This window comes from Podarcis vaucheri, assembly GCF_965113315.1.
Source record: "Podarcis vaucheri genome assembly, chromosome: 7".
In the NCBI taxonomy this organism is placed as follows: domain Eukaryota; kingdom Metazoa; phylum Chordata; class Lepidosauria; order Squamata; family Lacertidae; genus Podarcis; species Podarcis vaucheri.
In genome coordinates, this window is record NC_138765.1 from 35,617,136 (window position 1) to 35,640,029 (window position 22,894).

Below are 22,894 nucleotides of genomic sequence, written 5' to 3' on the forward strand. Positions count from 1 at the left end.
GGTCATGTGGTCAATATGGCTAAACTGCTTCTGGTGCAATGGAACACTGATGGAAACCAGAGATCATGGAAATGCGGTTTCCTGTATTGCAAGGAGTTGGACTAGATAACCCTCGTGGTCTCTTCCAATTCTATAATTAACCCCGAATTTTTAATATATACAGTGTACCTCTGGTTACATATACATATGTACCTCTGGTTAAGAACTTAATTTGTTCTGGAGGTCCGTTCTTAACCTGAAACTCTTATTAACCTGAAGCACCACTTTAGCTAATGGGGCCTCCCCTGCTGCTGTGCCAGCGGAGCACGATTTCTGTTCTCATCCTGAAGCAAAGTTCTTAGCCTGAGGTACTATTTCTGGGTTAGCGGAGTCTGTAACCTGAAGCGTCTGTAACCCAAAGTACCACTGTAGTATATTCTGGGAAAGTGCTTGTCTATTTAAACAGCCTGTGGAGTTCTTCACCTCTTACCTTGTCCGAAATGGCAGCATTCATGGCAGGTGGACATCTAGAAGATGACTTTTGTGCAGGTGTCTGTAGCTGTTTAGCAGGAATACAGAAAAACATCCCTTTTGTCTCGTGGAACAGATTGCTGCTTTTAAAGTGCACAGGAAGTGTGTGGCCAACCTGCAGACCAGGGCAAGTAAAGCCGGCACTTTGATGAAGGCTGTAATTACAATGAACTATTCACTTCTAGAGTGCATACTGCACACACAATGCGGGTGATGGCTACTACAAAACATTTGAAAAAAGCAAAGCGTCTGGAACAGGCCAAGGAAGAGTTGCTAGCCATGCTACCTCCTAGAGCATCCGTGTTCAGAGGGAGTCTACCTTCATATAGCAGCAGCCGGGCCAAACAGTGGAATGGTCACTTCTACTTTTCTTCCATTCCTAGAGTCATGTGGATGCCCAGGGGACTTCTGGGCTGATCCTAGTTTACATGTTTTTAGGTAAAGATGTGAGGTTTGTAGAAACATGGCCCAAGTAAACAACACTCGTAAATTTTACAACTGCAGAAATGACACTTTATATAAAGAAACTTGAAGGGTATGGTGTGGCTGTATGGGTAGGTTGGAGACTAGCCTTTTAAACCCTCTGCCCTGCTGGTCCTGGTTCAGACTGGGGCTTCCATACTTCTATTTTCATTGGGTTGGGCAGGAGAGAAACTTATTTGTGTGAATGGGTGTTCTTTTCCCCCTGGAAAAAGGTGAGAGTGCGTAGGCTGTGCAGGTCCATATGCCTGCTGTTTACTTTTGAAAAGGGATTCAGCTGCTAATTATGTTAACGGCCTTCAGGTACCTACCCAGCACCACCAACATCTTGCACTGTTGAACAGCTCTTATTGTCACAAAGTTCTTCCTGATGTTTAGTTGGAACTTGAATCCATTGATTTGGGTCCTAGCGTCCAGAGCAGGAGAAAACAAGCTTGCTCCATCCTCCATGTGACAACTCTAGATACTTGAAGATGGCTATCATATCTCTCGCAGTCTTCTCTTTTTCCAGGCTAAACATACTCAGCTCCCTCAACCGTTCCTCATGCAGCTTGGCTTCCAGACCCTTTATGGTCTTGTTTGCCCTCTGCACACAACCCAGCTTGTCAATATCCTCAAAACTGTGGCACCCAAAACTGGACACAGTGCTCCAGGTGTGGTATGATCAAGGCTGAATTGAACGGGATTATTACTTGCAATTTAATATAAGTTCAATAAATCAAATAAATACTTGCTTTGATCTGGACACTATACTTCTGTTGATGCAGCCTAGAATAACATTCTCTCTTTTGCTGCTGCATCACACTGTTGATTCATGTTAAGTTTGTGGTCCACTCACCCATAGATCCTTTTCACAGGGGACACCTGGCTTGCCAGTAGTACATAGGTATAGAGCCTTAAATTTGTCCGTATTGAAATCCATTTTGTTTGGGCCCAGTTCTCCAATCTGTTAAGGTCATCTTGTATTCAGATTATTTTCTGCGGCACTAGCTATCCCTCGCAGTTTGGTGTCATCGGCAAATTTGATGAGCATCCCCTCAATTTATTTTAAGTTGTTTATAAAGACAACAGGCCCAGGACAGAACTCTGTACCATCTCACTTGTCACTTCCAGGAAGAGGAGGAACCATTTGTGAGCACTTACGGTTTGGTCCAGCTACAAACCCTCCTAACAGTTACCTTGTCCAGCCCACATTTTATCAACTTTTTTGCAAGAATACCATGGGGGACTTTGTCAAAAGCTTTTCTAAAATAAAGACCACCTGCTTGAAATGTCACATCGCCTTATTCTAATTCACCAGGCATCTACAGCAGCTCACATCATATATATAGTCATAAATTCACACATAAGCAGTTAAAGGGAAAAGATGCTCCAAAAGTTTTTAAACTGGTGCTCAACAACATTGGTATTTGGCAAATGGAGGCAGGAAGACTTTCCAGACAAAATCTTTTCTTCCATGGCCTGCCTAGGGGGCAGACAGAAGAGATTCAGTCATGGCTGGGCCTCCATTCAGCAAGTTGAAGCAAGGAATAATAGATGACACAGCTGGACTTTTTAAAGTGTTAGCCCTAACACTAAACTGTCTTGGATCTGTACTGATTTTAGCAGATCGCCTTATATAGGCAGATTCATATAGGAACAGACCATCCTTGAGATTCTCCAGAATCCTAAACTGGTTAAAACACCACCTTGAGTTGCTCCCAGAAAGAAACCACTACAACTGGCACTTTAAAGCTCTTCATAAATCCTAGTGAAATATGATGACCTTGGCAATGCCTGGTTAATAGCCTAAAACCTGGAGGCTGTACTAACAACTTCATGAAGCCTTCAAAAACCACTCAAATGTAACAGTTGATTAGCTGAAAATGGACATTGCCAAGGCATAGATAACCAGGAAGGATGTACCAGCTGAAGCTGGCAGAAGGCACAATAGTAGCCAACAGGGCCAGGTTTTCTTGCTCCTTGCTTTGTTGAGATCATGAGGTGGCAGGAAAGCCTCTACTGGTTTCTTTCCATCTATACACAGGAAATAATTCACTACCCAAAACCGAGAAACAGACCAATTTTATTACAAAGCTTTTTCTTCAAAAAAATGAAAATAAAAAGTTTTTTTTTAAAAAAAACCACAATATATATATCTTCCCTGCCCTGCCCCCAAAAGACAAATACAATGATCTTTCATTTCACCAATACGAGTATCGAAGAGCTGCATGGATCTTGCATCCCAGAGACTAAAAAACAGCTAAACCAGAGGCTTAAAAAAATAAAAACCTTTCTCTCCCTGCCCCCCAACCCACCTACCCTCTGCCCCAAGAGTGACATGGCTAAATTAGCAGCATCGTTGAGATTGACCCCTTACGGTGGCGCTCTTTGGAAGGATGCTCCCCCTTCCAATCCAATCCCACAACCCACTGAAAAATTCCACCCTCACCGCTTGCACTTGGCTGGCGTGTGTAACCAAAACCACCCCTAGAACTTTTCTCCTAGAATATGGTGATATTTAAGAGGCCTTTTAAAAAAAGATGCCCTTATGAATCACTGGCTAGTTTCTGCACATGCCAGCTATAGGTTTTGGAACAGATTCTGAGGGTAAGGCCATGACAGGACAAAAGAGGATTAGACAAGTGAGCACCATGTGTGCTAAGTTCACAGTGAGGAGCGTTTGATGCAGAACAGAGGAACCTTCACTCCTGCACTGTCCTCTGTGGAGAAAATGCATATTCCTCTCCACAGCATGAGGAGACTTCACATTAATAAGCACTTCCACTGACACTTCCGCCATGCCCTAGAGGACTCCCTGTTCCTTGGAGGTGCTGACTGCAACTACCCCTCCACTCATTAACTTGCGCCTCTGGGATGCTGAGGAGCAGCATCAAGTTGTGGTTACCCAGAACGGAGTCGATTCTTTCATGGGTGCTGCTTGAAACTTGAAGCTTCAACCCCCCCGCCACCCACCCACCCAAAAAAGCCTCCCAAAGTTTTATGGCTGTATCCATACCTCAAAAAACTATTCAAGGAAAACAACAAAAGACAAAAACCCAAAGCCCCAGAGCATATGTTTCTCCAAGGGGAGACCATAGTTTCAAAAGAAGAGAAGGTGCAGGAGAAAGGGAGACTTTAAAGTTTTTTGAAAAATGAAAAAAACAAGCACACACATGTCCCCAACGAGGCGGCAGCAGGAACGCAAGAATAAGGGTTCCACTCAAGCTGTACCCCTGAGGCCAAGTAGGACTGTGTACCAAGCAGATTCCTCACCCCCAGGGAATCGCAGTAAGGAAATCCACCTGGGTCTCAAGTCCCCAAAATATTTATATAGAAATATCTACAGAAACTTATATAAAATACAAATCTTGTGGAATGGGAAGGTACCCGAGAGGCCAATCCAGGGAACCAGGGGACTGAGGGGTTACCCGTCTGCCAGCTTCTTAGGTCGATTTTGTCTCTTCCTTTATGCTGTGGGATAAAGGCAAGGAAGAAGCAGTGTGTTAACAGGTACCAAAGGTTACAAATGTTAAACTGAGAAACCTAACAAACCTGAACTCTCACACCATCCTCAAAAGTTTTAGCTCCTATGCTCTTACACTGGTCCTCTTTCCTTTCAATGGCCCATCCATCTCCTCCTGTGCTGCTCTTGAGACAGCCTCACCTTATTTCATGGTAGGGCTGCCTCTATGAGATGCTCTATGTGTGCATGGCTTTGCCATGAGGCAAGCAGCTGCTCATGCACACAGCTAGATGGTTCGCTTAAACAGCAAGGTACCTGGTTATGAAGATTTATGTGCACTTGGAGGCTCAAGAGTTGAACCAAAAGAGCTTCACTTTCCAAACATAACAAGCAGCAACACCATTCAAACAAGGGGAAAGGGGTCTCACCCTTTGGGCTCTGTCGTGTCCTCTTTTGCCTTCTCTTCCTCTTTCACTTCTGTAAGAGATCATGGCATGCAGTTATATAACTAGGTGCAGAAATGATTCTTGGACACGAACTCCAGCTTTTAGCCTGCCCTAATATTCTTGTATTTGTTTTCTCTCTGAAATGTATGCCCTGTTGCCTCTCACTATGCCCATCCTCCTTCTAACCTCCCCAAGAGCTCTACATTTATTAATATTGTTATTTATAAAATTATTCTTTTGAGAGGGCTCAACATTTGGGGCAGAGCCCACCCAAGGCAGTTCACACAACATAAAAACACAATGCAAAAGAAGAAAAAACACAGCACTATCAATCTGTTAAAAATAGGCCAGTTTCCACAAGAAAGGTAATTCAGCTTTTTGCAAACTCAGCTTTTGTATAATTAATAACAGCAGCAGGAACAAGTTTCAAGGCCTGTGGACATATGCTTGGAAGTGTGTGCACAAGGCCTGCTGAAATCTCACAAGTCAGAAAGGTGATTGAACATTTCGTAACACTGGGAGTGGGATGTGGTGGTAAAAATCAGAGCAAATTGTGCAAATTAATTAAAGTAAATTAAGCTGCCTAATCTTACAATTTCTAACCTGCCCCCCATACCCTACCCATTGGACATGGCTTCTCCCTTATGGATGCTGTAGGTCTTTGGCTGGGGCTCTGCTCGGAGTGTCTTGGCAGGCATAGGCAAACTCAGCCCTCCAGATGTTTTGGGACTACAACTCCCATCACCCCTAGCTAACAGGACCAGTGGTCAGGGATGATGGGAATTGTAGTCTCAAAACATGTGGAAGGCCGAGTTTGCCTATGCCTGGTCTTGGGCTCCTGAAGTTCAGGCACTGGCCGTGAGAAGCTGGCTTTTTTGTGGTCACCTCTTCTTCATTATCTGCAACTCCCTGCACCCAAGGAAGCCCCCTCTCCTCTTGGCTTTTGGGGGGCAGACAAAAACATTCCTCTTTCCCTAAGGCTTAAACAATGTAACATTTGGATTTTATATATACATATTACACCACAGGAATCTGAAGATGGAGTAGAAATTAATTAATTAATCCTCCAGAGGGTCACATACAGATTTTCAAAGTTCTAGTGACTCCAATAATGTATTGTTTTGTTTCTAAAGTTGGGAATTGTCACTTCTCCAACATGACAGGGGTAAAACTCTCAAATTACAAAGCAGCCACCATTAAGCTTGCTGTTTCCCTGGGAACACAGAACCAGCAGATATGCTCCTGCAGGCAGATGGTTACTTATGAAATCTGCAGCCAGCTACGCTGTCAAATGCAGTCCTCTTGCTGCCACCAAAAGAAAGCAATGCAAAAGAAAGACAGGCATTCCATACTTGGGAATCCTGGGAGCGCCCCCCCCCCCAAGGCTGGGGTATTGAAGAACAGGGTGCTGCTCAGAAAAAGAGGGTCACATCCATACCACCATTTGCTGCCTACAGTGGTTCCTTTCTAAAGCCAGACAAGACCGCACATAGAATCTCTTAAAATGCAAGACAGGCTGGTCTGCAGCTACTCAAGAGGCAAGAGAAACACACTCTGCACATGCTCAGAAGCACTTTACACTACTTTATAGGTACTCAACAGGTGGTCTGGGGGTACCTGGTGCTGCAACATTACTGAGCAAAGCAGGTGCGGACTTGAGCAGCTGCTTGGACGTGAGACTGCCACATATAAGAACCAGCTATAATTATTTTTCAAAAGCATATCCCATGGTTTCAGCAGAAGAACTACCTAGGGGACTGAACCCTGAAAAACAGTAAAAATGTCAGTCAGTAGCTGTTAAGCTGCGGCTTTCCCCACCTCCTTTCTTCTCCTCCTCCTTCTCCTCTTCTTCCGTTTTTGCCCGTTTGGCCTTCTTGAAATTGGCGACGTTTTTGCGCCCACCTTCCCCTTCGTCTTCAGAGTCAGAGAATTCCTCATCACAAGCTATTCTCTTGTCTGATGAGCGGACTGGAGGCGGAAGAAAAGAAAAGGCTGTATCAGTGGCACCAGGCTTTTGGTTTCAGGCAGGGGACCCTTCAGGAGTAACTGAAAAACTATAGATGGAAAGTGCACACACATACAGAGACAAAAGCAAAGTTCCACTGTTCAAAGCACACAATGTTATTGGATATTTGGTGGACCACCACTCTTTCCAGATCAGCCAATCCTGGCTCTGAGATTACAAACTGTAATGATGAAACACAGAGGGGAAAGACAATCCTAAGCCACATTATGGGTCCTACAAAGAGCCAGAGGTGGCAGTTGCTCCTTGGCTGGGGCTGCATATCTAAGGCAGGGCAATCCCCACTGACCAGAAAAGGGACTGGTTCCTCTACTGTTATCCTGCTAAAGGTTGCACATTTCCCCTGTTCTAACTATCCAAAGTGTGCACCCGCCTATGCATGATCCAAGGCAGCAATCAATCTCCACAGCCCCAAAGAACTCACTGGAAATCCGCTTGTCAGGATCCTCTTCATCTTCATCTCCACTGTCCTCTGGGACGGCATCCTCCGGAATCGGCTGCATCTGGACTCCAGGAGCATGAGGAAGCATTCGCAAGTTCTCAAAGAGACGTTGCCTGTGGCCAAGCAATCACAAAGGGCCCACCAGAGAGCCATCAGAAAGGGACAACAAGAAACACACATAGACAGAGAGAGAGCGTAGAAGTGACTAGCCTCACTCGTGAGACAAGCAAGACAAACTTACTTAATCTTCTCCAGATATTCATTGGTGTTTTGGTTGGTCATGTTGGAAGGGCTGATGTGGAGCTTGAAGTCCGGCCCAAAATATTCAAAATAATCGTTGTATGGAAGCTCTGCAGAAAGTTTTGGGTTTTTTTGAAAAAAAAGCAAACAGAATGTTACTGGGTCTCCAGTATCGAGGCAATTCAAATACTGGCTGTAAGAAAAGGCAGGTGCAAATGAAGAAGGGGGCAGAAAATGCTTCTGTCAAGGAAGACTCTTCACATTTCTATGATGCTGCCTCCATTTTAGCAGTGAAAGAAAATGCATGCAAAAACATTTAATCTGCATAATTAGGATGCAGATATGGCTTGTTTGGAGGGATGGTGTGTGTCCTACCCCAAATGTACACAGCTGCAATGCAGAATTCCTATCACATTACACTGCTTGAAATTCTCTGGGACTCTGAGGTTCTCAGATTAATATGAAACCCTGGAGACCTTCTTCTAGCCCTAAGATTGCCAGTTTCGTTGCTATAAATCCCATGTAAAGCCCAACTCCTCATTGTCTAACTAGGCTGCATGCAGGCCTGACTCCCCTCAAAGTCCATTTCCAGAGAGCTCAACATCACAAGAATCTTTTAAAGGTATTCTAGAAATCAAACGGCAGGTGACTTTACCATTTGGAATATCTGTATTCAAAGCCACAGCAGTCTCATAGGTCCAGCACCTGGCCACGTTGCGGATGGTGTAGCCGCCCCCTCCGAGCATCAGCATGGGCAAGTTAAAGCTCTTGATGAATTCCACACACTTGGCATGACCTGAGAGAAGCAGAGAAGGGAAGAAGGGTGTTGGGTTGCTGAGAGAGGGGTGGAGAGCTTCTGCACAATAATGAACTGTCCAACTACGTGTGCCCAATAGAAGAAACAACCCAATAAGCCACTTTTAAAACATATCTCCTCAATAGGACCTCTTTAGATCACATGGTGCTACCTTGGAGAGCAAGGCAGGTCCTGAATAAGCCTGCTTACCTTTAATGGTCAAATTAAAGCAACCCAGCCTGTCTCCTGATAAGGAATCTGAGCCACACTGCAATGCAACAGCACTAGGCTGGAATGTCTCCATCACTTTGGACATCACCTGGTCAAAGAAGAGAGAGAGTCCAGATGCATACCTGAGCAGGATGGACCTGCAGCAAGCACATAAATTCACACACATTTTGATTATCAGAACCCCCCCCATTCAGTGCAAACTCGTATGTTTACTAGGAAGTCAGTCCCACTGCATTCAAGTGGGCTTATTCCAAGTATCCAAGTATGTATGTGTTCAGAAGATTACAGTCCTAATTCCTTATTTTTTGTGATGTGTTCCTGCAAGAAGTCAGGAAGTAATCTACTGCCCCCACCCCCCATTAGCTCCAAACCACAGCTATTCTCTCTAGTGCCCCTCTGGAGCTCAGCACAATGGAAGAAGGATCCCACCCACCTCATCTCTAAGCTAGAAGAGCAGATTTGGAGACATCACCCTTGCCTTGGTGAGCAGAAATGTGGAACACTAAGGAAGAATATCCCACAACAAGGAACATTCCAGAAAGGGAAACTTACCGGCTTAAAGATGGCTTCATAGGACTCATCATCTATCCCATCCCGCAGGGGGTAGTTGACTGCGTAATATTTTCCTTTGCCTGCACCAATGTCCTAGAGGGTGAAGGGAATGAGACACTGTGAAATAACCTGGGCTGGGTCTCTCGGCCTTTGGAGGTCTCACTGCCCTCACAGTACTGCTCTCCTCAATTTACATAGGCCACCCAGGGGCTAGCATGTCCTGCTTTTCCAAATTTAAGAGGGCAACTGAGAAGACCTTGTCCATAAACTGCCAACATCTCATTCAGACCTGCCTCTCTGCAACAAATCTGAACACAGCAATTTAGAAAAGGCAAGGCTAGGTATATTTTGTATCAGTATTCAATAAAACAGAGCTGGAGAGAGGTTAGTGGAACCCCACTCTTTTACCTGATTAAAATACGCAGATTTAACAAATATGCAAGCTAGATTACTTTATGGTAATCTGTTCTATGTCTGCAGGCTTCAGATGAGGGAAAAGGACCTACAGAAGAGCAAAGTCCCACCACTTGATCACATGATATTGACCACACTCCTTCCAGGTTGAGATTTTACCAGGAGTACTGGTAAAAAAAAAAAAAAAAAGCTTTTCCTCACATCTCAAGGGCTAAAAACACGATTTTAGAGATTGGGCGGGGTGGGAGAGAGAGGCAATCCTCTGGATTCTGTGGCCAGCTTTCTTGCTGCAATCACAATAGCATGAAAAATACAGCCCCCTGCTTGTAGATATTTTCAAGGGGAGGCAACTAATGCAGTGAGTGCCTGGTGAGCATTATACATTAGTTTTAGAATGGGAGAAGCTCATGAACAAAGCTGCTCTCTTCATCAAAGGGCCTGGGAGGTGTCACAGGGGAACCTTGCTGTTTCAGCCAGCCTTCCAAGGGAGGTGCTGCTGCAGCCTCCGTTCTCACCCGCAGGTCCCCTGTTCCTGGGAAGTATTCACCATACTTATGGAAAGATGCAGTCATGACACGGTCTGTAGTGTAGAAGGCCTCCTCCACACCGTCGCCATGGTGAATGTCTATGTCGACATACAACACTCTCTGGTGGTACCTGGGATTGCAAAGGGGCTGTCAGACTGGCATTACAAGGCCCAAAACCACTTACCTGCCCATGACAGGGAAGAAGGGAAACGGAGCATAAAGCTGTTGGTTAGCCACAGAAACCTGTCTGCAGGGACCCATCTTCCCATAAAGGAACCCTCAATAAAATTCCAAGAGCCCCCAAGGTTCCTTGGAGCACTGTTTGGAAATCATCTCACTAGCCTGATACCCCCGTATCAGTTTCTTTACTTGTTGTAGGATGTATCAGTTATACAGTCGATTGCACAAGGGACAGTCATGAAAATGGAAGACTGAGGAGCATCAATGGACTAGAGGCAGCGAACATTTTAGGCGTGTTTGAGATGTATGTGACTGCGCGTGTGGGCATTTTGCCAAACCCAGAAGTGACCCAAAAATGTCACAAAAGGGGTGGGGCGCGCTTACGTGGGTTCTGCTGACATGCACGGGGGCCTGTGCAAAATAGTCACTGCCTGTACTGCCTGGGCCACCTCAGGGACAAGAACTCAAGCAGCTGAACATTTCCCCCTGGAAAAAGAAATCCCTGTGCATATAAAACCAGTATACTGGAAATAAGGCTAAACTGGAGGTTTTCACCCAATATCTAGCTAGCTTTCCTTGTGTTACAACTATTTTTGAATTGTATTAATCAAGCAATCCTCCACTTGCAGTTTGAAGCAGTACAGTCCAAGAAGATATTTTCATTTTAGAATGACAAATTCAGAGAGGTATTATAATATAATCATATAAAAATCAGTAGTAAAACGCAGAGGGGGGCTACTTATAGGGGAGGAGCTGTTATAATCTCTGCAAGATCTGAGACTATTGTTTCTGAGAGCTTCAGGGGAAAATTGTTGTACGTACTTTAGCAACTCCAAGATGGCCAAAACGATGTCATTGACATAACAGAAGCCTGAGGCTTCAGACTTCTTGGCGTGATGCAAGCCTCCTGCCCAATTCACAGCAATGTCTGTCTGCTGCTTGTTCAGCTTCACTGCACTGGCTGTAGAGAGAATTTCAAACCAATGACACAACCAGATAGCAAAGAATCGTACAGCAGGAACCCTAAAACTTTGCAGAGGACACTCAAACTCTACAACTGTATGCAGAATTGCTTATAAACAATCCTTTGCCAGGTTTCCCCTCTATCTTCAAGGGAGATGGCAACCTCAGGGGTGGTGCCCCCGATTGAAAAAAGCTGCACAAAGAGATTTAGTCTCCATGCTGCTTATATATGTATGTATTGATTCTATTGTGGTATTCCATGTGGCTTTCTTTTCAAAACTTAAATTAACTGCATCACCTGGAAAACCAAGTTATAGGATGATTACTAAATAAAACTAATAGTAAACACACTTGCCAACAAAATTATCAGAACTCAGGTTGTGGAGTGCAAGTTCCATTGTTTTCAAATCCCAATTTTCCCAAAGTGTCAGGCGTAAGGAGAACAGGAACAAGACGTAAGAACAGACTGCAATTCTATTTTCACTCATTTAGGAATAAGCCCCACCAAATACAGTCTAACTTCCAAGTAAACATGCACAGGGTTGCCCCTTTAATTAAGCAACATTTAAGACCTTGTTAGAGATATATTTTTCACACTTCAATCTACATTTTATTCATCCTTTATTAAAAAAAAAAGCTGTTACTTACCAACTGACCCTCCTGTTGAAAGCTGACAAAATTCAAACAAGCCATCAAACACAGGACAGTCTTCTCCAACATTGACTTGAATAAAAAAAGAAAAAGAAAACACTGAGGAGACAAGATTTAACTTAAGGGCCTTAACCGACTGGAGAAAGAGCTATCAGAACTCTGAAACAACTTCTCCCTAAGACAACAACAGTACTTTAACCTATCTGAAGAGTGGGTGAAGAGGAGAGGCAAGAAAAGTCACCTGGCAGAAAGTCACAAAACTGTAAACTGGGTGGACAATATTTCCCCTTCAAACCTGCCCATGCTAATCCAACATGTAGCACAACTAGAGAGCAGATGCACTGAAATGGGGTGCTTGCGGAGAAAGTATATCAACCTGTTGGCTACTCAAGACAAGAGCTTGTATTTGTAAAAGCTGTCCCTTGGCACAGAACACAAACGCATTCCAGAAGGGTGGGAATCAACGCTAGAGTAACTCGCCACCTGCTGGAGTCACATGGAACTGAAAGAGGGAGCTTAAATCTACTATATATACACCGGTGCTTAGGAAAGTGGATTATCTGTTTGTCCATCTGCTCTCTATAGGTTTGGCTTCCTCTCAAGATTTTGTTGCCAAGCTTGGCATGAGGATTTATGAGGTGGTGGAGCCAGTCTCTGTTAATGTTTGGACACTGGATGCCATTCTGAAACAAGATGGTGAACTAAAGCTTCACTTTGATGTGACTCTGTCCAATTTTTGGTGTGACAGGTCTTTGTTGTTGTTGTTTAGTCATTTAGTTGTGTCCGACTCTTCATGATCCCATGGACCAGAGCACACAAGACACTCCTGTCTTTCGCTGCCTCCCCCAATTTGGTCAAACTTATGTTAGTAAACTACTCCAATTTGGACACCTCTGAAGATACTGCCACCTGATTGGCAGAGCACTTCCAACCTGCACCAATCTAGATGCCTCTTGAGATACTGTTGCCAAACAAAGCATGAGGGTTCCTGAGGTGGAGGAAGTGGTTTTTGCCTATGTTTGGAAGGCAGACACCATGTTGAATCAAGATGGCAGACCAAATGAACCCTAATTAAACATTTTCTCTCCCCACTCCCACAAACTGATTCATAGCCAGATCCACAGATTTCCTTGGGTCAGGTCAGAGCCCTGGGTTGGTGTGTGCATGTGTGCACAGCCCCAAAACTCACAAATTACACTATCCATTTAAAAATCACAATATTTGTTGGTTAATTTTCCAGGCAGTGCTAGGCACTTTCTGCTAGTTAGTAACTATAGAGCATTTAAGGTGCTTCATGTAGCTCAGAACACTTCAAACCTAATAAACAATGGTTTGTTGTTACATGAATAAGGCTCTCCGTTGAGTCTCCTACATCTCCACCCCTTTGTGCAGAGGTAAGGTAAAGGTAAAGGGACCCCTGACCACTAGGTCCAGTTGTGACCGACTCTGGGGCTGCAGCGCTCATCTTGCTTTATTGACCAAGGGAGCCGGCGTACAGCTTCCGGGTCATGTGGCCAGCATGACCAAGCCACTTCTGGCAAACCAGAGCAGCGCACGGAAAAACCGTTTACCTTCCCGCCGGAGCGGTACCTATTTATCTACTTGCACTTTAACGTGCTTTCGAACTGCTAGGTTGGCAGGAGCAGGGGCCGATCAACGGGAGCTCACCCCGTCGCGGGGATTCGAACCACCGACCTTCTGATCGGCAAGCCCTAGGCTCTGTGGTTTAACCCACAGCGCCACCCGCATCCCTTTGTGTAGAGGTGGTAGATATTAAAAGCTTGAACTTCACGTTGAGGACAAATAAAGGGGGCAAAGAGGAGGAGGGAGTATGCAAGCCCAAGGCTTGATGTACTTATTTTCCTAATGACAAGTCATGGTTTATACTGTTTTGCATGAATGCAGCTACTGTCCTACTAGGGTAAGCCAGTGTTATCCCTAGTGGTTTCTGGAAGCTTAGTACAAGCTGATGACAATGCAAAGTGATTTTACTACAGCAGGTACCAAACTCTGCTGCTCAGATCTTATCTATACCCATACTTTTTATATTTTCAAAAACAAGATTACTGTGTGGAGAAAGTTCCCTTTCAGCTCCAACTACCAGTAAAGATAAAATAATCACACTCAGAACATACATCGCTGCATTTGCTTGCTGTACTCAGACATGTTGTCTGGCCGAATCGACCGCAGAAATTTGATGTAGTCATCGCTGTGGTATTTGGTCATTTCTTCAGCACTAGCTTTATAGGGTCGCTGTAATGACACAGTTAAAAGAAACACCTAAATAATGCGACAAAATGTTAACACAGCTCAGACTCTACCAATAATGCTTTCCAGCAGCATTTCTGTTCAAGAGTCTGATCAGTACAGGAAAGGTGAGAACCCAATGGGAGGGTCTCGTTTCTACTTCTACCATACAATGTAGAATGAAGGAACTGATGGAAAGGACTGTGTATGAAAACCTAAAGAGCAGAGGGCTCACAAATCCAGGTACAATCAGACCTGTATGTCTGCCGTTGATAAGCTTAAGCATCAGTGTGTTGTTCAAATTGATGGTATATTTTTTAAGGCAGGTCTGTAAACAGCCACGTGAGTTAGGATTGCCTTTGTCAGCATCCAGGGGTTGAACAGCCAGCTGGCTAGCCCCCAGCTTGATCGTCTCCTTCCAGACGTCACACTGCGAAGATCCCTCGACCTCTGGTTCCGACATATATTAGTGACCCAGGTCTGCTGACATGGGCACACTTAGCAGAGCAAACTGCACAAACAGAAGAGGCTTGAAGCAGTGGATACATACTATGACTACAGGTTTATTAAACATAAATCAGGACAAAGAAACATGTCATCTCTTCTTGTCGTCTTCTCAGAGATAGAGCCAAAAGCAAAAGCAATACAGTGGAAGTTCCGCTTACACCAGCAAACTGTGTTGGAATGTAAACAGACATGTGACATGTAACAGTTCCATGTCTGAACCAAAAGGTGGAATGGAATCTCTAACAGCCTTGTGGAAAACGGGTATCAATTTCTGTACAATATGTGAGATTAAGAATGGTTGCATCTGTATTTTGCCTCAAATCACTTACTGATATTCATTAGTGGGCTAATAAACTTTTTGGTCTTGTCTGCAAGACTACTTTAATGGAAAGCCAAAAAGTATGCCAGAGTGCATTCAGAATTCAGAGAGAGAATTCTGGCCTCATCATAGGCCAGAATGTACTTCCCTTCATCTCACTGTGCCTGCCTCTGGATAAAAGTCCTGACTGGGCATGCCTAGTGGGTGGGGCCCAATTGTCTTTTCCTGTAGGAGTGCCAGCAGCCAATCCTGCTATGGCAAGGGAGTCTTACATGCTATTCCCAGCTTCCCATCAGCTGTTCCAGCTTTTTTCTTCTAACCCTATTGCTGTCTGGTTTCTCATCAGTTTCCTCCCATTCCTGTTTTTGTGAGTTAAGAGGTCGCATCAGACTGCTAGAACTCCACTGATGCAGGTCCCAAACCACTTCCAGCCCAACCAAGTTTACATTCCACCAGGCCAATCACGCTGCAGCATCGGGTCACTGGTTGTCCACCTTCCAACACACATTATTATTTGAGAAGTTTGATTTGCTTGCGATAACTTGGGGGAGTTTAGTGAATAAGTGGATTATTCTGTTTCCCCTAGTCCTTTAATAAGGGTAGCTGATAGTTTTTTGTTCTGATGTATTAAGAATGTTTCTTGTCTGTGACACCTTCTTATTATGGCCTGGTTTGCACATTACACTAAGCCAAACCATGGCTTAATACAAATATGCAAGAATGTGGGCTCCTAGAGCAGAGATCAGGATTGCTTTGCTTTTCTACACATGTTCTGCTGCTGTACTGTGCTAACCCATAGCTTGGCGTGTTATCTGAATCTGGGGTTTGTGGTATAGCTGTCCCAGATAAACCTTTGTCATAGTTCGTGGTTAGTCTGGAGAGAGCTAAACTACAAGTCTGGGTCTGAATTACATGCTAAACCAAGTCATGCCTTAGCACAGCGCAGCAGCAGAAAAACGGGGGAGAGGAGCAAGGTGACCATGATTTCCTCTCCTGGAGCCTGCATGCTCACATGCTCACACTAAACCATGGCTTGGCTTAGCATGATGCAGGAATGAGGCCTGCAACTTGGTCCCCAAATTGTGGATTTTTAAACAAGTAGTTAGAAACTTACATAGATTTCCATTTTTCTGTAGAGGCCATAGTTCAGAAGGAGATTGTGAGTCATCCTGATTCTGTGGGGCTTCATAGGGTGGCCTTGACCATAGTAATAGTTTCCAATGTCACCTGAGACACAAGAAGAAAAGAAATACACATTATAATGTATAAACAACTTTAGGAATGTTAACAAGGAATGAATGTGAGCATCATAGCAGAGAACAAATACTTTGCATACAGATGGTCCAAAGTTAAATCCCCAGCATATCCAATTAATAAGGTCTCAAGCAGTAAAGCTGAGAAATACACCCTTCTTCACGGTTTAAGTCAGCAGACAAAAGCACACTATATGGAGCAATGGCCTGATTCAAAAATGCTGTTTGAGTTTGCTGCAGCTGGGAATAAAGATGGGGCAGGGCTTAAGATGTGTCCAGAAAGGGGAATTGTGCAGAGAAAAGAAACTCTGATAGCCAGGACACATGTGTGTGCACGTACACATCCAGAGGCCTCTTGCTGCTCAAAATTTAGAGTGGCCTCACACTTTATGTGGCAAACACATTGACTGCAGGTGTGCCAAAGCTTCCTGCAGCACAAACCATGATGAGTGATGTCTTCTACCAGAGATTGACCACAAATACAAAGTTTGTCTGCATATGGGACCTTGTAGCAGGCATCCAAGACTGCAGTGGGAATCATGGAAATGCAGCTCAATAAAGGCATTTCTTAAGGACACTGGTGAGAGTATGGTCAAATAACTAGCTCTAAAATGGTCTGTTCTCAAGAGCGGATACCAAGGGAAAATTTTGCATTTCTGATTAGTTACAGGTCCCTTCTAGATTCTATACAGAAGAGCCAATCCCTTAGTTGATACCTATTCAAGGTCAAAGCAGAGCTCAGTTGTGGAAAATAAACATACACTGGCACCTTAGTTTACTAACTTAATCCATTCCGGAAGTCCGTTCTTAAACCAAAACTGTTCTTAAACTGAGGCACGCTTTCCCTAATGAGGCCTGCCACCGCTGGTGCCCTTCCACTGTTCAGATTCCGTTCTTAGACCGAGGTACGGTTCGCAAACCAGGACACTACTTCTGGTTTTGCGGAGTTTGTAAACCGGATAGTTCGTAAACAGGGCTCTTCTTAGACCGAGGTACTACTGTAGTCTAAAACATCTAGACAAGTTGTTTTCCAGAACTGGTTATCACTCAATTCCATATAGCACCAAGCAGGAAAACACTCAATAGGCATAGTGTGTGTGTGTGTGTGTGTGTGTGTGTGCGCGCGCGCACACACACACACACACACGCAGAGAGAGAGAGAGAGAGCGTGCGCGCGCAGTTTACTCTTGCTCACCCTTGCCTTAATTCTTGGCCACCAGGATTCTGTATGAAGAAGAGCTGCTGATATTCCTGATGGAAGGGAGTACAGCCTTGGAAGTCAAACAGAATCCATTCCAGAAGTCTGTTCAACTTCCGAAAAGTTTGGAAACCAAGGTACGGCTTCTGATTGGTTCCCAACTGCACAGGCGCGCTGGAAACAATAGCGGAAGCCACGCCGGACGTTTGGCTTCCAAAAAAAGTTTGAAAACTGGAACACTCACTTCCGGTTTTCAATCGTTCAGGAACCGGAACATTCGATTCCCAAGGTGTTTGGGAGCCAAGATACGAGTTTCAGAAAAAACAGAGTTCAAATCAGAGTTCCAGGTTTCAGCGCCACACAGCATTTGAGTAAGCACTTTACTACCAAATATATTTAGGGCAGGTTAAATCAGTTGCCCTCCCTTATTGTAACAGAACATCAATGCTCCCATGGTTTTCTGTGCTTTGACTTCCACTGCTTCCATATGACAATTCCAAGAGAGGGTTTGATAAAAAAGTACGCCCAAGTATCTAAATGAGTAAGTTTGTTCTATAACCTGCTGGTCCAACACCATCTATACCTCGGATTGTTTCTGCCACAAATCACAAACTTTGCGTTAGAGTAATGTATAGATATGAGGCCCAGTCAGGAAAGAGAGAAGCAGCACTAAATCATCTACATACATCAAGATTGAGATCTTTATGTTCCTAATTACTGGAGAAGGGGAGTTTGCATTGGCTAAATATGGCACCAAAATCAAAACATATACAAAGTTTTGTATAACATAACAAACCAAAAACAATCCAAAACATAGAACCAGCTTATCAACCACAAGGAAAGAATAGAAAGAATGTAACAATATTGTAAGGTGGGCTTCTTTAGGCCAGGTGTTCCAGATGGAGTGCAGCAACCAAGAAGGCTCTGCTCCAAACCCCCACCAGTCTCAACTCTGAAAAGTGGGGAAGCTAAAACAAATTTGGGGCAAATGTGCAGGAGAAGGCCCTGCTTCATACATAATATGCTGGACATGGGGAGCAAGTTGGAGTAGACAAAGAAATGTGTTCCTTCCCACAATACACAGTTAACTTACAGAAGTAACTGCCATAATATGTGATGGCTTTAATGCTATGACACATACTTAAGAAAAGTCTCATTTGAACACAAAAGAGTCTTTTTTTAAAAGAAGTGAGTAAACAGTGCATAGAAACGTACTGTTAAATATATATTTAAAGCCATAAGGCAAATTCATGGTTGACCAATGACTATTCAGTTGGTTAGAGCCTGGTGCTGATAATGCCAAGGTTTCAGGTTCTATCCCCTTAAGGGACAGCTGCATAGTCCTTCATTGCAGGAGGTTGGACTAGATGATCCTCAAGGTCCCGTCAAATTCTATGATTAACCATCACATTTGGAGGCAGCATGCCTCTGACAACTGGGGAAGGCCATTACCCTTAGGCTATGCATGGGAATGTTCAAGAGACATGATGTGGCTGGCCAGCACTGAAAATGGGATGCAAAACTCTAGATCGGGGTACTCAACATAGTCCCCTCCAGATATTTTGGACTCGATGCAAGCTGTTGTCCAACACATCTGGCAGGCACCAGGTTGGGGGAAGGCTGCTGTACGTGAGCATTCATTTCATTTTTGTCAAAGAAAACAGATTTTAAGCCTGCATTATCTAAGCCAGCTTCTTTTCCAAAAAATAGGGTTCCAAAAAGTGCATATGTACGTGTTTAAGGAAATGCAAATATAAGTCACATTTTTTATTTGCCAATGTACTTCCAGAAAACAAAACTGTTGCACAAAGAAGGGTTCTTCCCACACACTCAGGAACCCTCTTCCCCAAGAGTCAAGAATACAGTTGGGAGTAACAAGTGATCCAGATCTGCCCTGTCCTAAGTGAGGAAATAGCTTCAACTCAGTTTTCATAAAGAGATGAAGTGCTTAAAACTAGTGTAAAAACCAGGACACAGGAGTTCTTCAGAGGCTGCAAACCGTTGTGGATACAGCCAAGCCTGTGGCAAACAGAGAAGCCTAGAAAAGAACAGGCAAGAGGAGGATCTCCTACTGAAACGCTGCCAAGAGAAGGAGGTAGAAGGGAAACTGCTCTGGGTAAGGTTTGGCCAGAGTGTGATGGCAAATACCCCAGCACCTGGGAAAGCACCCTGGTGGAACTCACACACAACACCACATCCTATAAGGATACAATGCACTCTTACCACTACCAACAAATCCAAGGTAATGTGCTGCTGACTTTGGGGAGGAAATCAAAGGCCTGAATGTCCCCTGGGAGAGAAACAGCCTTGAAGTTTGGAAGGAGCTTTTAAAAGTGGTGAGTGGGTAACCAGTTCTAGGTCCATTCCATAGGAGCTTCCTCCCCAATCAACAGTATGATTTCTACTTCTCTCAACCCTGATATGTCACCAGTTCCTCTTCCAATGCGCTTTGAAAATTACCCCTCTTCCACAACTCAGACCATACCAACAGTCCATTTCTTGCCTGCCCAAAGCACCAACCTCAACACTACAATTCTCATTTCCTCCAATCCCACCTCAAAACCCCCTCTGCAAAGCTCTTAATTCTCCCCTCTTAATTTTTCACCAATCCCACTGAACATCTTCCCCTACCCATAAGCTTTTAGACAGCGACTTAATATCCAGTAGTGAAACCTCCTCCAAAGGACAGGAAACCTTTGGCAAACTTGAAAATGATACTTTTTTTTGCCCCTTTTAGTTAAAGGAGATATGTGTGGGAATGTAAACTAAAAGAAATGTCTGAAAACCAATAATTCTACTGGGCTTATTTGCAAGTCTGTCCTACCTAGCTCAAGTTTTCCCGGTTTCCCACCACCCAGTTTTCCTATTTGACTGACTTCCCTGCTATTAGCCCACTGCCAGTGTTCAAAACTCCCATTGTTCTAGGTGAATTTTGCAACTGGGAATTTCATTAGCGTGAGCAGTTTCTGAGCTCTGGGTACTGTACTGCACCTAAGATTTCAGATTAAAACTGCAGAGTGGAAGGAAAGAAGGACCCTTTTCTGCCTCCCCACTTCCAGCTACTCTCTGAAGACTGGAGAAGAGACCCTCTTAAGAATATTAGGGGGGGGGGCAGGGGAATAATTAGACCACGTGAAAAATGAACATAATCATTTTAGCTGCAGTTTATTCATTTTCAGCTTTGTTATTTTTGTTGTAAAAAAGAGCGCCTAAACATTCCGTTGTTGCGTCCATAACCTAGGTTTAAGGTGCCATTTAGCTCCTAGCTTTCATATCTCAGTTTCTAACACTGCCCACTGCCCTTCCATAAGCCATCTCCACAGTCCTCTCTCCCTGGAGCCCTCCCTGCAGCTCCCTAAATCTTCGCCCACCCCATCTTCACCCGTACCCCAAGACATCACCACTGTTCCTTCTTCCTGAGCCATCCTCTCTGCCCCCACAACACCCACCTTCCCTTCCTCTCTTCCCAAAAACCTTGTTCACTATTCCTTCCTCCTCACTCCACCCACAACCTGTGCACCCAACTTCCTTGAGCAAGACTCACATTTCCCTGCTCTTGGCCCCCAAGAGTCTTCCTCAGCGCTGGGGTCGGTTAGAGCAGAAGTTGGGGAGCCCAAGTGCCTTTCTCACAAACTCACTAGTTGGGCCTCAGGGAAGGCACCCCCAATCTCGCCCCCTCCAGCCCCACCTTCTGCAAGACCAGGGGACCGACAATGCCGGCCTACTGTGTAAAGTTGGCATGAGGATGCCCAAAATCACAAGGAGTGAACAAAAAGTGATTTGGACGCCTGCTCTGCAAACGCTGCGAGCTATTTGATGCCCCTAAAGAGTCCACTTCCCTCTAGAGGTCTGCACTGGCGCCCTCCTTCCCCTTCTCCAGAGCTGCTGCCACCATCACCCCCTCATTCTTGGTGCGGTGCAGCTGGCCTGGCCTAGGACTGGGGAGAGCCAGGCACGAGTCCCAGTGGGTGACCTTGGGCCAAGTCAATCCTTATTCTCGGCCTAACCTACCTCGCAGGGTTGTTGTGACAGTAAGGAGAGCGTCCAAAGGAGCGCCTGGAGCTCCTTTGGAGCAAAAGCAGGGATGAAATACATAACTGTTCCCCCTTGTGGCTCCCTCCGTCCCCGCTTCCCAAGACCCTCGCCCCCCTCCCCACCCCCAGGTTACAAGACCCTCACTCAAGTTTCCCCTCCTCGCTAGCTCCTTTCATCGCTGCCCCCCGTCAACTCCCACCTCGCCTTCATCCCCTCCCTTCCTCCTCCCCAAAAACCAGAAGGCTGCACCGGCCCTGCTTTCCTCCCTGCCCCCCTATAACTTGCCCCCTCCGCGCCCCATAGCGAGCAGCCCCCTCTGCAAGCAGCCAGCCCCTCCCCCACCCCACCGCCAGCCTTCCTCATCCGCTGCCCCCTCCCCAGTCCAGAGGCTCCCTCGTCGGCCCGTCCGCGAATCCAGAACCCCCCGACCCACCGTCGTAGTAGTAGCAGACTTTCCGCTTGGTCCCCTGAGTCAGCGCCATTTTCCGCCGCCTCCCGTCGCCTCCTCAGCTCGGACCCGAGTCCCGCCACGCAACCGAGCCCGCCTGGGGGAGGGCGGCGGCGGGAGGGGGCACCATCCCCGCCCCTTCCAATCTCCACAGCCTATTGCAAGTGGAGATGTTCGACCTGCGACCAATGAGAAGTCTGATGAGGCGGGGCGTTTCGAGCGAACAGGTTAGATCGAGCGGCGAGGAGTTGCTTGGACTGTACCATTTCGCCACAAGAGGAAAAGTAAAGGGGTGTACGTATGACGGGATTATACCATTTCCACATAAGATAGGGGGTGGTTGTGAGTCGCTCTCTTCCAACCCCCTGCGCCGAGGAAATGGAGATGCCCATCTCCTCACCCAACAAAGAATGTGAAATTTCAAGCTGGAGTGTGCCATTATCATAGCGGGGGAAGCTACGCATGCTTCCCCCACCGTGATACCTGTAATGGTGCGCAGATTCCCCCCTGTCAAACTTCCGCTGTGCAACCCCGCCGCCCCTCTTGAAAGTTTATTAAGAGACAGATTGCTAAACCTGAGCTGCTAGATAGCTTAGGTCTGGAAGTTTAACGTTTGTAATATATCAGGCCCGCAAATTTACATTTATTATCTCAGGCCTTTTATTTAGAGTATATAGATTTTAATTGTAGATGGCTTAGAGGTGTATTTGTAAATATACCTTGGGATATAAATCTCTAAAAGCAATCAGTCAATATAATTTTCAAAAGTTATATTTTACAAAGAAAATATTTGTGTCATATTTTTCAAATTAATATAGCATCTTAAAGCAAAATGGAGGATCCATGACATTTCAGGATGCTATTCACATTGCAGGAGGTTGGACTTGGTGTCCCTTCCAGCACTACAATTATATGATCCTGTGCCTTAGCATGTTTAGCACATAAAGGCTGCTTTCTGATGACCTGTTTATTTCACATTCCTCCCGA

General features: G+C 45.1%; 1 protein-coding gene across 1 annotated transcript; it reads right to left on the reverse strand.

Moving 5' to 3' along the window:
* Positions 1-3,036: 3,036 nt before the first annotated feature.
* HDAC1 (histone deacetylase 1) lies at positions 3,037-22,052 on the reverse strand. Its single transcript, XM_082233565.1, has 14 exons — positions 21,893-22,052; positions 16,088-16,200; positions 14,036-14,153; positions 11,898-11,972; positions 11,109-11,247; positions 10,095-10,236; positions 9,166-9,258; positions 8,593-8,701; positions 8,242-8,382; positions 7,588-7,696; positions 7,329-7,459; positions 6,700-6,849; positions 4,864-4,912; positions 3,037-4,443 (listed from the first exon to the last, which is right to left on the reverse strand). Exons 1-14 carry the CDS (start codon positions 21,939-21,941, stop codon positions 4,416-4,418), a joined length of 1,446 nt encoding a protein of 481 aa, XP_082089691.1. The 5' UTR covers positions 21,942-22,052; the 3' UTR covers positions 3,037-4,415.
* Between the last annotated feature and the right edge of the window lie 842 nt (positions 22,053-22,894).